This window comes from Pleuronectes platessa, chromosome 9, assembly GCF_947347685.1.
Source record: "Pleuronectes platessa chromosome 9, fPlePla1.1, whole genome shotgun sequence".
In the NCBI taxonomy this organism is placed as follows: Eukaryota; Metazoa; Chordata; class Actinopteri; order Pleuronectiformes; family Pleuronectidae; genus Pleuronectes; species Pleuronectes platessa.
Genome location: NC_070634.1, coordinates 2,406,744 through 2,424,546, shown reverse-complemented (window position 1 = coordinate 2,424,546; position 17,803 = coordinate 2,406,744). Strand labels below are relative to the sequence as shown.

Here is a 17,803-nt window from a genome sequence, read left to right as displayed (position 1 = left end):
ATGGATATTTAATCAACAGCTATGATAGGATCTAGTTGGCTCAATCAGTGTTGGTCATTTTTATCTTTTTTTAAAGAACTCCTGCACACTGTTTACTTTGCAGTCAGAGATTTATTAGGAGACGTTTCGGTACTAGACCTTCATCAGGCAAATCTTTATCTTTAAAAATGCTTTTAAACAAACATACTAAGTGTTACAAACACTGAAAGAAGAAACAACCTTTTATTTGAGCTTTATGTAAGTTTACAGTGTAGATCAGATCAAAATGATATGATAGCATGAAAATATAATCTCAGCCCCTAACATCTTTAAAAGCAGATGAGTAAATTACAACAATATTTCAATCAATCATTTTATTTGTATAGCCCATATTCACAAATCACATTTTTCCTAATAGGACGTAACAAGGTGTGACATCCTCTCACCTTAACCCTCAACAAGAGTAAGGAAAAACTACTAAAAAAAAACAGTTTTATCGGAGAGAAAAACGTAGAAACCTCAGAGAGTGCCACATAAAAAAGTATTATTGCAATAATAGTTAATCATTAGTTATAAATTAACAATGACAATGTGAAACAGTCCAATAAATATTTGGAACTGAGCCTATAATTATGAATGTAATTTCATACATTTTTTTATTATTATTCCAGAAAACGGTTAAATCAACTAAACAGATTTTCGTTTGTGCTATAGTTTGTCAAATGTCAACAAATGGAAATTTGGGAAAGTAAATAAAAGATGGACAATTGCTGGAAAGAAATATATAAAAGTAAGACCAGAGTAAATTAAATTGAATGGATTATTGCACAGCGTTGTGATGGTTAACTGTATAATCGTATTTGTTGTTCCACGATTGTCTCTTCCCTCTTTTCACCCACCTCTCCTCTCGTCCCCATTTCCCTCCACCCAACCCAACCTGTCGAACCAGATCTGGTTCTGGACGTGTCTTCCTGTTGAGGGGGTTTGTTTCTCTCCACAGTCACCAGCAACGCGTTCTGCTCATTGAGGGAAGTATCTGACCTCTGTATAGTATTTTAGGTCCCGTACTTCCCTCGCTTTAGATAATATGTGGGTGGAAACAAATAAATTAAAATAAGCTAAATTTCACTGTGGGGGTGTTCACTTGATATAAGGTGCAGCCATGTTTGTACCAATATGGTCCTGAATGTCTATTTTATGCTCATGTGTTTATTGTGATTAACCCGAAGCGGAAGTGTTGTCCTTGTTCCTGCGGGTGAGTCGGTGGGACTTGACGGAGGGGCAGACTGGATGAGAGGAGTCAGGGAACAGCTGGATGTCGGAGTCAGGGAACAGCTGGATGTCGGGGTAACAAAGACACCGGAGCTGTTTCACACCGGTTCCCAATCGGTGCTGCTGAACCGACCATCGTCCTGCTCAGCGGCTCTTTGACCGGGGCTCTGCTGCTCTCCTCGCCCTCTCCTCCTGTGTCCAGCCCGTGTTGTCTGGAGGATGCGACGGGCCCGCGGTGCTCCGCTCCCCGTGCAGACATCCATCAGCCGCTGCTCCGCGCTCGTCCCCGACACCAAACGTAGATCGGAATAATTGTTACCGTGCTGGGCAGACCTCTCCTCCATCTTCCCTCAGACATGAAGCCGTGAAGCCGCAGGGAAACGTCGCTGGGATTATTTCTCTTCGTCGGTCAGTACAGGTACGTGTGGGAGGGAGGTTGCTGCTCCGCCATACATTTTTCTACGGGCTGCTCCACTTGAGAGCTCCGATGGCCACGTACAGTCAGGGAGCAGCCAGGGTTCAATGCCAGGTGCTGTGGCCTCAGTCCTGCAGCACCTCGGCATCACACACACCGTGGTCGCACTGAAACATGGCATCTCATTGTGCTGTATGGTCACACTGAACATGGTCACACCTGCAGGGCTGCATCTGGCCTTTAAAGGGCCCCATCACACCCGGAACAGGATTAAACACCCACAGTGGTATGAGTGGGAGCATCTGATAGAAGAGTCACATTTGAATGCTAAACTTCATACAAGCTGCAATTTGCTTCTTGATTATTGATGAGGCTTGTGTTTATTTTATGTACAGATTTTCTTTAAAATGTTTTAGAATCTAAATAGATATGTATAAACGATAGACTGTTTAAACCTGCTTTTTTTGCCACCAGTTTTGTTTGCCTTGACACTTAAGAGCTGTGATTCTCCCACCTACAAAATAAATAAAGGTCTCCCAGTTGACATGGGGTGATGTTAGGCAAGTTTAGTCTGAAATCAATCAATCAGTTAATCCATTGTTATTTGTATGGACGATAATCCTAAATCCCAGTTTGTCTCATAAGGCCTAACAAGGTGCGACCTCATCTGCCTTTAACCCTCAGGAAAAAAATACCTAGAAAATCCTTTTAATAACATGAATGGAGACGTGTATCAATGTTTAAACAATAGACAAAGTCTGACAGAGATAAAACGTGCAGAAATTTCAATTGTAATAATAGATTTATTGACAACAATGGAAACACATGCAGTACACAGTGTACACAGTCTACTTACTGGTGTACTGTGTAAATTTTGATTAGATTGTGTTGTCCAAAATCAAACAAAGCGCCAGGCATGCAATCGGGAGGCAAGCAAGAGTTACCAGACACCTGCCCCTGTTTGCACACGTAAAACTGTAATAAAAATGATCAAAATATGACTCCCTACTAGGCATATCACAAATCATTAAATACATTAATCCATCAATTAATTTACCTTCCATTATGCTACAAACTGTCTGATGTTCTTAATTTTACGTGGGATCTATTGAATATCTGTCCGCCCTGGGAGAGGGATCCCTCACATGTGGCTCTCTCTGAGGTTTCTACGTTCTTTTTACCCTGTTAAAAAGCTGTTTAGTAGTTTTTCCTTACTCTTGTTGAGGGTTAAGGACAGAGGATGTCACACCATGTTAAAGCCCTATGAGTCAACTTGTGATTTGTTAATATGGGCTATACAATTAAAATTTGATTTATTTATTACCTATTGTGAAATTCCTTCAAGGTTGTGAGGATTCTGCTTATATTCTGGACAGACATGGACATAAACCGCAATCCGTCTGGTTGGTGAAGACGTACACTGCAAGACGATGATTCTAGTTTGGTATTTTTTTCTTATAGATTACAGACTACATCATCCACATGTCTGTTCTCACTCATATATGTTTTTCACCTGATACCATTCCTCTGCCGTTGTAAAAAAAGGGATGTTTTACTGCTGGTAGTTAAGATGGGACTGGATCTCCTATCCTATTTACTCAACCAGTTTAATGTTGTTTTGGAATTTTGAATAAAACCTCATTGCCTGGTCTAAATGATGCTGTTGGTTTAAGTACCTACTTTGATCAAGTAAAAACAATAATCCCCAGAGAAATTTTCCTGGGCAAACAGCAGCCGTAGCTGTCACTGAATGATGCTTTGCCAGCATCCAGCTCCAAGGGAAACACAGAAAAAACATTAAAAACGGCTCGCTACTGGGTCAGCTTTTCAAGGCATGGATGGTTCCTATGGTGACAGTGATTCACAGATTATGATGCTTATCAAAAAGAGCTTTGAATTAATATCTAGGATGTAACAATGAGTATGCTGCCCTGCGATTTCCTGTGGAGTTGCTTTATACCATTCATTCTATAGTCATGGAGGTATTTTTGCTCCTAAATACTAAAATCACACATCTATAATTTTTGGCCTGAGATCCTCCAGATCCTTATTTTAAATGTATTAGTGAAAATCTTCATGAGCTTACATGAATAATTCTAACTGGGTTGGGGACAAGGAGTTCTCATCATTCTTAATACACTACAGAAAAGAAATGTACAGTTTAGTTAAACTCTGGACAGCAATTAATTCAGTAGTAAACAACACGGTACTGTGTTAAGTTAATAGCTCAGATCTGAGAAAAGAATAACATAACAAGATGGGTCAAGTTAGAGGATCGTTAACAAACCACAAGGTTTCTCTTTCAACTTATTTAAAGGGAAAAAAAATATGATTCTTTATTGTAATTGCACTGATGCAGGCAACAATAAAAACTGAATTGTGATCAATTTAATCAAAGTGAACAGTAAATTAAATACTCAACATTTTTGTAGTAAATATTCATCTCAGTTTACAGACCTAATGTTGTACTACAGCAGTTGAGGCTGTTGTATACTTATAATTTACTTTCGAAGCTTGTGCTTCCAGACCTTTTCAGAATCAGAATCAGAATCGGGTTTAATTGGCCAAGTAAGTTGTACAAACAAGGAATTTGACATGGTGAAGTCGCTCTCAATGTTCTTACATAGAATACACATAACAAAACAAAACAAAACAAACAGTGCGATGGTCTAAGAAAAAGAAAGAAATGAAGTGCAGGGATAAATATTGAATGGTATGAGTATTACAGTTGTACAGTGAGGGTAAAATAAATAATATAATTAAAAATAATTACAGTATAATATTTCTTCGGGAGTGTGATGGAAGCTACAGATTGTATTATGTGTAGCACGAGCATGTCGCTGGATTGTCTCTTGTGACTGAATCTCAGTGTGTCAGTGTAAACCTCAAGAGGCAGGGCTGGACTGTATTGGCTTTTTGGATGTGACACTGGAACGAGATGAAACCCACATCTGAACCAAAGTCTTCTATGAATGCAGCAGAAATCCCACTGAGACTGAAAGAGAAACATTTCCCTCAAAGCATAACTGTCTCACTTTTGATGATCATTTTCAGTTTTGGTCACAGCGCTTCAGTAATGGTAACACCCGACATAGTTTAAACATCAATTTTATTTAGTTCAGTTTTATTTGGATAGCGCCTATTCATAAAATACATAATCTCAAGTCACTTTACATAGTAAGGTCAAGACCAATCAGCAAGCACAGTGAGAGGCACAGTGATCTTTAGATTTTCACACATCACTGCCTCTTATTATGAGTCTGGATGAACGTGAGTGTTTTTGGATGCAGATCATTCTTGAGCAGGCACAAACAATAGCCACTGAAAGCACTTTTGAAATTTCAATAATTTCAACTATTTTAAATGCTCCCTGTATCTAATCTTCATCCTTTACAGAATGAACATGCTCCTTTAAAAAAGCGAGAGTAATGCTGAACAGCTGATGAGGTCAAACTAAAAGATTGTTTTCAATCATGGCACAATATCAGCAAATTGTTGACCCTGCAGTCAGCCTGTATATAACAGCAATACTAATGAAAGTCCTATTCTAGTGTTATATTTTTCTATTTTTGCATGTGAGAATGTAAACATATCCGTAGGCGAGGGCCTATATTTTAAAGCACGAAACTTTCTGGTTTAAACAATCATGTTAGAGCAGGATGCGATTGCCCACTGGTTAATAGTCCGTGTGGAGAGCGGATCATGTTGACACAAATGCACGTAAAATGTCAAACTCCGAAAAGAGTTTCCCTGTTTGTGTTTTGTGTGGAGAAATATTGGACTCGTCTGATAAAAGAAACTTTAGTCTGACTGTAGACGGTGAACTGTGTCTCCAATGGAAGCCCCAACATTTTGCCCGGTGCCCGCCAAAGGCTTATTCCCAGCCAGACGATAGACGATGGGCTCCGAGATTGGTCTTAAATAGACAACCTTTACTTTTCAAGTCACCTATACCCATTTAGACACATTGATTCATTTGTTCACATTCATTCACACAGAACAGCAGTCAGGGGCAATTTAATTACTTCTGGTTCATGGACAACCAGAGTTTATCAGCCTTTTCCCTTAAAGATTTTTTTTATCATTTAATAACTAGAATCGTTGAAAATTTATATTGTTTTAATATAATAAATTCAAATTATTCATCACCTCAACACTTAAAGGAGCCCCTTTCTTGTATACCTCAAGCCTTAGTGAGCCTTTGAGACACAGAGGGGCATCTCTCTTTTTATAAACATCACCTGCAGCCCTCTGAGGTTAATACTTATTATGCTGTTTGGTAACACATGCCTGAGGGTGCCAACCTAACACAACCATGACTAATTAAAACTTTATGACCGTAAATTAATATTTAAGTGTTCATCCAAACAAGAATAAATCGAGTAGTCAAAACAATGAATGTGCTGAATAGATGTCGGCTACAGGAGGGACTCACTGTTTCCCCCAGAGCTGCACTAGCACTTGTTTACATGCCTTTTTATCTTGGTCAATCTGTTTATCTGCTCAAAAGTTCTGAGCTCAGTGGCTAATGCAGACTGTGATCATGACCTGTGTGTTTACTGTTCTCTCCACATCTCTAGTCCTGTCTGTCGGTGTGATGGCTGTGATGTTGGTGCTTCTTTTCTCCATGCTGCTCTTGTCCACCCACACTCTAACTAATGCGTCTCCTTCCTGCCCTGTGAGCTGTCGCTGCTACAGCCTCACCGTGGAGTGTGGCTCCACCAGCCTCAGAGACATCCCCAAACACGTCCCCCCATCTACACAGGTGGGTTCACTACTGCAAGAGGAAGCTCAGTGACATTAGGATTAAATCATTTGAGATATTTTGATCCCTATCAGATGTCATACAATTGGAATTGTGACATCTATATCATTTGTTTTAGCTCTTTAACACATTAACCAAAACTGGAAAAAAAAATCTCCCATCATCCCTCTTTATCTCACCTTTTGTTCATCCAGACCATCTTCCTCCAGGACAATGTTATTGGTCAGATCCGTAGACAGGACCTTCTTCAGCTAAGGCACCTGCACTACTTGTATCTACAGGTAACACGCACACAAACATACACACACGTTTACAAAAGCAGCATCAGCAGTAGAACCTGCAAGAAATAAGTTCCTGAGTAATAACCAGCAGCAACGATTTTTGTGTGGTCACCTTCTAATGTTGCTCCTGCTCCAGAACAACACCATCTCAGCAGTGGAGCCGGGCTCCTTCCGGAACCAGGGTCAGTTGCTGGAGCTGGCTCTGAATGGGAACAGGATCCACCTGGTGACGGCTGACATGTTTAAGGGACTCGAGCATCTCCGCATTCTGTACCTGGCAGGAAATGACATCACCCGCCTTCTGGACTACACCTTCCGTGGTTTACAGGTAGGAAACATTTTAGCAGATGTCTATAATGGATTTTATGTTTGACTTTCATGTATTTAAATGGAAAACTCGATACATAGCTATGCAAGATGTATTCACTAGGGATGCACCGATATATCGGCCGAACATCGGTAGCGGCCGATTTTCGCCTCGTTTACTGATATCGGCTTATCGGTAATAAACTTGACTTTCACCGATATCATTGGCCGATGTTCATATTTGTGGTAAAACCGCTGGGCACGTGCCGCGGCTGGGGGAGCATTCGCTCCGTCGCCCTCCTCTCCGCGCCGCCGGAGGCTCAGTGTGCGGCACCGGGAGGTCCTCATCCGGGGACTGGGTGCGGTCAGCGGCGGCCACTCTGGACGCGTGTCGGGCCCTTCTCGCGGATCACCTCAGCTAAGGCGACCGCTGGAGGAACCCTCCGGCTGGCGCCTAGCAGCTGACTGAGAACTGGTGCGGACCAGGGGAATCCGACTGTTTAATTAAAACAAGCATCGCGAAGGGCCACGGTGGGTGTTGACGCGATGTGATTTCTGCCCGACACTCAAAACAGGTAAAACTGAGGAGGGCTTGTTAAGTTATCTTGACTCACGCAGTGTAACTTGGTGTAAAAAGTACTTTATTCTCATGTGCACCGGCTCTATTCATCCGTCTCATGCACAGGTAACAAGGGAATTGACAACATACGTTATACACACAGAAGCCGTAACACATCTAATAAACGGGCAATACTGCTACCGTAAATCAATTCGAAGAGCGTTCTCTATAATGATACTTTAACAGGGCTGTTTTAGACAGGGTAAAAAGGTGCTGTTTTAAATTATCCTTGTGGTATTTTGACCAAAATATGTTACAGACATTTCATTAAGATCCCAAGGAACCATTTCAACTTGCGGTAAAATGGGCCTAATATGTCTCTGTTAAATAAAGTTTAGTTAAATCAGAGATTGTTTCATAAATCTGATTCAATTTGTGCTCATTAAAAGATAAGAGTGATGAATAGTGCTTTTTAAATAATGATTTAATTATTTTTCTGGCACAAAAGGGTGAATGAATAACAACAAAAAGAAAATAAACAAATATCGGTATCGGCTATCGGCCAGATTGTTATTTTAAATATCGGTATCGGCCAAGAATTTCCATATCGGTGCATCCCTAGTATTCACAGTGTCCTACTCAGTGTTTTGTATATGAACCTCTGAAGATCATGTAGTATTCTGTCCCTTTCGTAGCGTCTGCAGGAGCTTCATTTGCAGCACAACAGTATAGACATGTTAGCAGACCAGGCTCTAGCTGGCTTGACCTCTCTGGCTCTGCTGGATCTGAGCAGGAACAATCTCCATACCATCGGCCCTGCATCCCTGCGACCTCTTGTCAGCCTGCAGGTGCTGCGCATCACAGGTGAGACGGGACATGTTATTGTACAGAGATGATGGGTGGTCCTAGTGGTTAGAGTGGTGGCTCTCCAACAAGAAGGTTGCAGGTTCAAACCCCACTCTCTCCCATCTGCATGCCGAAGTGTCCTTGGCAAGATACTGAACCCCTGAATGGCCCCTCATAAATGTTGAGTGTACTAATTGTAAGTCGCTTTGGACAAAAGTGTCAGCCAAATGACATGTAATGTAATGGTCCGCAGGACTCTAAAACATATTTAGAGACAACTGACTGTCGTGTCGGTCGTTTTTTATAAAAAAAAAAAAAAAAAAAAAATGTAATTGCAAATTTATGAGAGAGCTGCTTCTTAATTATCATGATAACCAGCATGCCGTCTCAATTTGGGGGTTAAATTAAAGCCATGTGGATCCTAAAGAAGGAACAGTGGTTATTTCAGTACATTGAAGTCAGTTCTTGACCTCTGGGAAGAGTATAGTGGCAACAAAGTGTAAGCTCTTTGAAATAACCTGGTTTTCTGCATTAACTGCTATGTGATCTCATCCTTATTATAATGTGCTTCAGCGAATTTTATAATAACATTACTAAATGGCATTATTTTGATTAAAAAGGCCTGGTTGAGGTATATTTTCGTGCATATGCAGGGATGCTTTTCATTTATTATTATTAATACACCTCGGTGTTTAGGGTCATTGTCCTTGTTAAGGTGGCTGGTAGACAAGACTGAAAAACAGGGAGTTGAATGCAATGAAGAATTTATTTACAAACTGTAGAATAGTTGAAGATGAGTCTTTGGGTCAGGGTGTAGGGAGTGGGCTGATGCAGAGACCATCCAAAGTTGCCTGAAGCAGGATAGCTAGCAGGGAGGAAGCTGGGCCTAGTGAGTCCAGAAATCCGAGGTGGGGTGCAGAGAGGGTTTCAGATCAGGCGGTAGTGAGACGGAGAATGGAGTGGACCAGGGGCATCTTGACACAGGATTTACTACAAAAATCACCAAATACCATCAAAAAAGTTTGCAAAGAGCTTGAACTTGATTAACTGTTGAGTTGCGACTCAGATCTGGCAGTATGGTAGTATAGGTTTTTCTATGTAGAGGACTTTTTAGAGAGATCAGCAAAAGAGAAAAGCTTTCTCGGACACTCAGCACATTTTCTCTGCACCCGTTATTATGGGATTGTTGCAGGATTATGACGTATGCCGGTGAAAAAATCCCACGGGAAATGTAAATGTTTATTTTCCACTTAGTATAAATGCATACAGGTAAAAAAAACATGTTGGATGACTATGTTTCAGTTTGAGCGGTGATGCTCAAAAGGTCGAGCTGTTCCTTCTGCCCTCTCTCCCTTCGTCTCTCCGCTGCAACCACAATGCAGGATGGTTGCACTGTTTGTGACCATTGTTACACTACTTTTCACTATACATCGTGGGAAACAATGAGTGCAATATGAAAAACTCACCCAATAGGGTATGAGTGATTAGTGAGTGACACAGCCACAGAGGGGAGGGGAAGAGCCGATGGCACTCCTGCTGCATCACCTGACCTCTACTGAGCTTTAGACTTACTCACTACTCATTTTGTTTTGCTCAATTTCCTTAATTATTTTCTATTGACAACTAAAGCTTAATCAATGCTCCTGCTCAAACAACTTGGTAAAGGTTAAACACAGATACGTTTATGTTACACTCGTCCTGCAGTTATTCCTTTTTCAGTCATTGTATTTGTCTCTTTCTATTCTTATTTCTAAACTATCAATTCACTCAGTGCACGGTCCTTGTTTACCTTGGGTCAGTCTAAAACCACTCATAAACTTTCTGTTGAATACAAATCACTATACACCTTATTGACTCATCACAAATCATCTGTCTGTTGCCCTATCACCACGGCCAGTAACCAGGGCCTCTGTTTCACCATAGAGAAATTTTAGCCTAACCTCTCATCCTCTGCTTCGCTGTAGATAACCCATGGCGCTGTGACTGTGCTCTCCACTGGTTGAGGAGCTGGATTGATGAGGCAGGGCAGCGGCTGCTCAGCTCAGCAGAGCGTCGGCTGGTCTGCATCGAGCCGCCACGTCTCTCCCACCTCAGTCTGGTGGAGGTTCCTCTCAACAGCCTGGTGTGCATCCCTCCACTGGTGCAGCTGGAGCCAAGGAGGCTAGCTGTGCGCCTGGGGGAGAGCCTTAGGGTGTCCTGCCATGCCTCTGGTTATCCTCGGCCACAGGTAGGGACACCTCATGTTGATATATGTGTAACTTCCAGCAGCACAGCACAGTGCTGGTTCGTTTCAGTATTGAAAGTACTCCGTCAGCGGTTTGCACTTCATCACCTGAAGATTATTCACACTGAATGTTAGGATGTGACGTGTGTGAATGGTCTGATTGTTTCCAAATCTTTTTTTAAGTGCATTGCGTTCGAAAACTGGTGAAAGAAGACAAAACTGATCGGTAAACTCTGATTACTCTTGCAGGTGACCTGGAGGAAGGCATCCCAGGGTAAAGTTGTGCTTTCTCCCAGAGGCCTGGTTCAGGAGCTGGGTGCTGGAGGAGGAGGAGTAGGCGGGGCAGAGGAGCGCTCAGAGGAAGGCAAGGTCAGTCTGCAGAAGACTGAAGGCGAGCGCTTTGACCCTGACACCGGCAGTGGCATGCTGTTTCTCAGTAATGTGACTGTGGCTCACGCAGGTTTCTATGAATGTGAAGCCTGGAATGCAGGGGGTGTGGCCAGGGTGACCTTTCAGCTCGCAATTAACTCATCCACTTCCTCCTCCTCGTCCTCCTCCATCTGGGCATCTTGGTCCCAAGTGTCCTCGCCATACTCCCCTGTCTGGCCCCGGCTGAGGAACCACGGCTCGGCTTTGGGCTCAGATGTGAGTCGGGAACCCCTTTACGCTCTAGGCAGCATGGCCTTCAGTGCTTTGGGAGCGGCCACTCAGACTGCCATCGCTGTGGGCATCTCTCTGTTGGCTCTGACCGCTCTGCTGCTGGTCGCCATGATCTACAGTCGACATCACCAACGCGACAAGGAGGCTGATGGAGCTGAGAAGGTGTGTGTTTGTCCGAATTGATATATAAGAGGAACTGGCTTTGGCTTGACTTGGCTTGACAAAAATATGTTGTACATACCAAACAATTGTTTTCTGACACAATACTTTGAAGAAAGTCAGTCTACTTTGCCTTGTTAACATTTAACTTCTCCTCTGGAACTGATGTAATATGTATGATCTGATTGTAGACTCACATCTAACGGCAGAAAGCAGGACTGAATTCAAATGTCTACCTTACAGACTAGGGGCCTCATTTATAAAACAGTGTGTAGGATTCATAGTTAAAGTGTACATGCGCACAAAGGCCGAAAATGGGGTACGCAAATAAAGATTCCCAGATTTTACATGGAAACAGTAGATTACTCTTTGATTTGACTTATTATAGTATGTGGGGCTTTTTACTGCTGTACACATCACAGCAAGTTTTTCTTCTTCATCGGTTCAGTGGGCCTGCAGCCTACTTGCTCATCATCAGGTTTTTTAGTTGTTTTTCCATACTCTTGTTGAGGGTTAAGAACAGAGGATGTCACACCTTGTTAAAGCTTTATGAGATAAATTGTGATTTGTGAATATGGGCTTTACAAATAAAATCTGATTTGATTTGATTATGATTTGATCATCTGTTTTGCCAGTCTCCTCCTGTCTGCCCTCATTTTGTTTCTTTGTTTATTTAGTAATTGATTACTTTATTTAAAGTTTAATTAAAACAACTAGAAAGTGAATACATGCAAGTTAACAGAATTGAATGACAAAGCAAAATGTGTATAATTCCTCTTGTAAAAAAATTGATATTATTATTAGTAGTAGTGATGATAGTTTTATTATTTTCACAACAATAATCTCATCATTACATCAATAGCATTATCTTACAAAATAATAATAATGATGATAATCTTGGAGAATCCTTGTCTTGTCACCACCAATGTAACCAACAATCATATGAGTGTTATAAGTAAACTATAAAACTATAAGTATAACTATAGGCGGGGAAATGTAAACTCACACACTTTGTCGCATCTGCAACCATATTATATATTGTTGTTGACCAAAGTGAATTTTACCCTGCAGGAGGAGAGCATCCTCTATGTGAATGACTACTCCGACGGGCCCACCACCTTCGCCCAGCTGGAGGAGTACCGTGACGAACGCGGACATGAGATGTACGTCCTCAACCGGGCCAAACCAGTCCTGCCTCCTGCTCCACCCACCGCTGTCTCCACCACTAACTTGGGTTGCCCCGCTCCATCGGACACCTCCAGCCACACCCTCTCCTCAGGGCCTGGCCAGATCGTGACTCCAACTCTTGCCCCCAACAAACAGCAGCAGCAGCAGCAGCTGCAGCCGGAGGTTGACATACGGACCATGAGGAGAATGGCGGGGGAGGGAGGGGAGGCTGAGCCTGTGATTACATCAGAGGCTGAAGGGATGTTTCTTAACCACACAGGCCTGTTCATGGACTCTCCAATCGCGTACGAGATTCACTGCTGAAGGGGGGACAGAATCCACTGCAACACAGGTTTTGTGTGTGTGTGTGTGTGTGTGTGTGTGTGTGTGTGTGTGTGTGTGTGTGTGTGTGTGTGTGTGTGTGTGTGTGTGTGTGTGTGTGTGTGTGTGTGTGTGTGTGTGTGTGTGTGTGTGTGTGTGTGTGTGTGTGTGTGTGTGAGAGAAGCAGAGGCTATCAGATGTGCTCATTCCTCTGGAAGGATTTACTTTCTTCAAGACTCATTCACAGTAGTGGACTCTCATTGGAGACATGGCAGAGCTCACAATCTGGTTTAAATCAATAGTACTGAGACCTCCAGTGGACATTGTGTGAACCTGCATGCCAAAACACCAGTGGTAATGGCCAGTCAAAGGCCCTGTGCTGTTGAAAAAGTCAAGGTGAGCCAGGTATATACTGAGCTGCACATCACTGAACTGAACTGTCCTGTAAAGGAACATCCTTGTCAGCATTTATCAGAGCTCCTTTCATCGCAGAACCTTTCAGTGTCATCGATGTTCAGGAGTTGACATCTGTCCCCTCAAGACTTCACACAAAGCTCATTAGTTATTTGCAGGGTGAGTATAATAAAGGGGGAAGCCATGAAATCTTTCACTACATGAGCATGTGGGAACCCTTCTTTATTTTGTAAATGTTGTTTATGTCTGAATTTATTTTGAAAACATTATAGTGATTGTGGGACTGCTAAATTTTGTTACTATTTATTTCAAAATATCATATAATTATTTAATCGTCTTTTCGTCAGATGCTTCTTATCAATGTCTGATCCAGTTCCAGACACCAACAGTGAACCTCCGCTGTCTATTTCACAAAGTGACTTTATCCTTTGGCTACTCTGTCTCTCCGTGGGTTAGCTGGTACTGATCCTAACCTTGCTAATTCTGGGTATTGTGTCATGAAGCAGGTTACCAACCTAAACGTGTGCAACATCGGCAGTTCAAGATCAGAGTATTTAATATGAGATAACATGAATCTGTTCATACTATGGGGAAATAAGGCTTTTCTATGATGTTACCAATACAGAATATCCTGTAATCAAACAACAAAGATACAGTAGAATAAGATGCTATAAAAAGAAATATAATTTTAATGTTAAAAATTATTCCAGTACAATTTTGGGGATTACTAATGGATGAATAAATGGTCAGCAAAAGGATATGTATTCTAGTCTCACAGGTGGAACAAACTAGTAAGAAATTCACTTCAAAAGAGAACCACAATCCACAGCGGGTCTGCATGAATACGGGCTTAAAGAACAAAAAATTTGTTTTTAATAACTGTGTGTATTAGTTTTTCCAATTAAAAGGCTCATGTTTTATTCAAATGACTTAAAGGTTAAATGTTCATGTTCTCTTCATAGCTAAAATCATTGATTTTAGAATAAAATGCCAAATCTCCGCTTTAATTTTAGTAGGTTTAAAAGTTGATATTGAAAGAACTGTGTGTGGGATATAGCCTTTTTATTGCATAGACACTTTAACATGAGTTCATGTACAAAAACAGAGTTTAGATTGTGTCATCCTCCAATTAGGAGTAAACAGGTGAACTTTTTTGTAAAGAAGTCAATAATGAGACTACAGAGGGGGAAAAAAACCACTAAGACAGATATTAAGGGTAATTGAGCAGTTGGGCGCACTTTTGAAAGACAAGTGTAAACATGAAAGATAGAAAAGGACAGGTCGAAGAGGAGCATGACAAAAAAAAATTGAAAATCCCTGTGGCTTTGGAGAAAGCTCTCGACAATGAAGGCGGACATAATGTTTCATTCAACCAAACGTCGTCATGACCTGCGCCTCAGAGGATTTGCCACAAGATGTGAACCACTGCTACATCAACCTGATCTGTCAACAAACAGATGCAGCTGCAGTCCAAAGAAAGGCACGAAAAGGGTTGTGGAAAGACCTATTAAGGACTGAAGACACTAAAATCTACCTCTATCAAAATGAACAAATAAACGAAGGAGTGAAGAAAGTGTAGAGAAAAGGAGCAGCTTGTGACCACAAAGCCACCACCTCGTCTGGCCAACTTGGTTCTGCTCGTGCATACGACTCCAATGGAACCGGCAAAGTGTTTTTGATTGATGGTTTCACTGCTGACAGAAACAACAGGATGAATGCAGAGGTTTACCGGAGCTTTCTCATTATCATTTACAAATTCAGCAGAATGCAGCAAAGCTCAAGTATGTCATCGTCCAGCAGCAACAGTCTGAAACATACCGAAAAATCCCAAAGAACTTTTCAGAGTGGAATATCCTCGACTAGCTGAGTCAGACTGCGTTCCACTTACTGAAGTTGACACTAAAGTCAGAGACACCTCACAACAAGGTGAAGAGCTGAAGAACACTCAACGTGTCTGTCCAATTACTTTTTATCCCCCAAACCTTGGCACTTTGTGTTTGAAGGGGGCTATCTCTCACACAGTTCTTTCTATGTTGATGTACATAGGGTTTTGATATGAATACAAAATCATCCACGATTTTTATTCAATATTGTGGTCTTTCAGTTTGAGACAATTACTTTGTGTCACATTCAGATTCTGTGAAGCTTTTGCCTCAGAACACCTCTCTCTCAATCAGCCCAAGCTCATATACGCAAATTAGCTCAGCTTTCTGCTCAGAAACATTTGTACTCAAATATACTGTTGATTGCATAAATGTCCTGTGCTTCAGTTTCCAACCAATAGAATACCCTGCAGGTTATACAGTGTCATGAGGCTGCATTTGCTTTCCCGTTGTCAGCAACCTTATGGTCGGTTACTGTTTAACCAGGTTCAGCGCATCGGCCCACCAGCATGAATCCCGAAAGTCAAGGACCTCATTTGTTTTCACGAATCACAGTTAGGTAAAATTTAACAGACTGCTCATGACTAAGTGTCCAAAGTCTGGTTGGAGTCAGTCCATTTCTTTCCAGTTGTACAAATAAACTCTTTGTCCATCTAAATGTCTTCAAAAATAATTAAAGAGGCTTTTGTGATTTTTTTTCTAAAGATGAACCCTTTGTTCAGTCATTCTCTCGTTTTTTTGACATCGCAATATTTTTTGTCAACAATTAAATTAGAGAAGATCCACCCACAAGATTGTACACCTCTCTTTCTATATTATGTTTTTCTATAATATCGCAGAGTGGCCCTAAACTATATTCCTGTGTGAAAGACATTTATCTCTCTTCAAAGGGCTATATGTGTTTTGCTATTGCTACACAGCCATAGTAGCTGTAAGAGAGAGCTGTCTACAGTAATGGGAAGCAACTGTAACTCTTGTTTTGCTTCTTGTTCTATTCACATGTGAGGGATCCCACTCCCAGGACGGACGGAATTGCAGTAGATGCCACCTGTAACTGAACACATCAACAAAATCACAATATGTACAAGATTGATTAGAAGAAACCGATTTTAGCACAATGGAAGGCGTCAATGTTTAAAGTATTTATACATAAGAAAAATAGCCATACACCGACAAAGATGTCAAGAGTTTTGGTGATAAGAGCTGACACTGTTGCCAATGTGCTGTTAACAAAAACATGTGATCTCTGCGGTGGAATTAATACGTAAAATTAAATTTTCAAGTTTAAAGTTGTATCTATCATATGCAGTTAACACAGGGTCAACATTACAATGAAAGGTGTTGGAGAAGAGGAAACTGGTCAGCTCAGAAGTGCAATAATTAAATTAAAATTGAATTTAACAAGGTAAAAAGAGCTTACTATAAAAATAATCAGATGCAACACAATACAAAACTAAGACTGCATACATTCAATGTTGCTTTAACTGTATGGAGTGTGTTTCCTTCGGTCTCTGCCTGCTACACCACCCCGCACCTGAATCCAGAGGAGAATTTGTTGCTGTTGTGAACTCGTCTGAGCAGAGAACCACCCGCTGTGGAAAGTCAAGCCTCAATTCTGTTGTGAGCCTCCGCACAGCTATTGTGAGTGTAAAATGCTAAATCCTTTGTGCAAGGTATATTGAGTTGAAGTTGTGATTAAAGTTTAAGCCTTTGGCAAACCTCTTAAACCATGACCATCTTGGAATACAGTCTTGTTAGACTGAGAGACACATTTCACTGAGAGAAACATGGTTGAGAAACATGGCAGCTATCAACCAAAAACTCTTCACAGGGAGTCGGGCGGTAGCCTAAGTCTTTAGATATCTTCAAGCCTCAGTGGGGAATAGACTTTTGAAAGTATATACCCCAAAACATGCTTATTTCACAGTGATCTTGACCTTTGACTACCAAATTCTATTCAGGTCATTATTGACTCTAAGTGAATGTTTGTGCCACATTGAATGAAAATCCCTTTGGGCATTCCATATATATTGTGTTCAAAACAACACATGTGACCTTCCTGAGGCCATTGCTTCCCTCTGTTGAGTAGAAACTGTGTATTGCAGTTTGTTCTTCTCCAACATTAATATCTACACCACCCATACGCCCACAAATAATGGTTCATGTGGATATTTTCAGCAGGAGAGACTTTGGTAATGCGTCTTTACAGGTTTCAGTCAAACAATACAAATTTGTCCTAACAAACACCAAAAAAGTGGGGTTCCTTAAATCAATGCACGGGCATCCTGTGTGACACAGCATATACCAGCCCATAACTTCATGTTTTTAATTATTCTACTCTAATTATTCTACTCTAAAGAAATTTGAACTCCTTTTTTTTATGTATTTTACATGCAATGCAATTGTCATCCTAGAGTCTTATTTTTTATGTATTTCCATGTCTCTGTTAAGTACTTCCTAAGTAATTCCCTTGTGTCTGCTCAGTACTGTATTGTTAAACTTGCTTTGACATGTATTTATATTACTCTTGGTTAAGGCTGGAACGTGCTTCT

General features: G+C 41.2%; 1 protein-coding gene across 2 annotated transcripts; it reads left to right on the top strand.

Moving 5' to 3' along the window:
- Positions 1-54: 54 nt before the first annotated feature.
- LOC128447677 (leucine-rich repeat-containing protein 24) lies at positions 55-14,297 on the top strand. Of its 2 annotated transcripts, XM_053429946.1 has the most exons (8): positions 55-1,669; positions 6,247-6,431; positions 6,626-6,712; positions 6,849-7,040; positions 8,273-8,441; positions 10,388-10,650; positions 10,897-11,469; positions 12,538-14,297. In XM_053429946.1, exons 2-8 carry the CDS (start codon positions 6,264-6,266, stop codon positions 12,955-12,957), a joined length of 1,872 nt encoding a protein of 623 aa, XP_053285921.1. In that variant the 5' UTR covers positions 55-1,669; positions 6,247-6,263; the 3' UTR covers positions 12,958-14,297. The 2 variants fall into 2 exon arrangements, with proteins under 2 accessions (XP_053285921.1, XP_053285920.1); XM_053429945.1 differs by lacking the exon at positions 55-1,669 and having other exon boundaries at positions 6,206-6,431.
- The last annotated feature ends 3,506 nt before the right edge of the window (positions 14,298-17,803 follow it).

Excerpts from the sequence above, each read along its gene's own strand:
- LOC128447677 (XM_053429945.1), top strand. The coding sequence starts at position 6,210 with ATGACCTGTGTGTTTACTGTTCTCTCCACATCTCTAGTCCTGTCTGTC. Across the intron at positions 7,041-8,272 it reads ACACCTTCCGTGGTTTACAG|CGTCTGCAGGAGCTTCATTT; the intron begins GTAGGAAACATT and ends TCCCTTTCGTAG. Across the intron at positions 8,442-10,387 it reads GCAGGTGCTGCGCATCACAG|ATAACCCATGGCGCTGTGAC; the intron begins GTGAGACGGGAC and ends GCTTCGCTGTAG.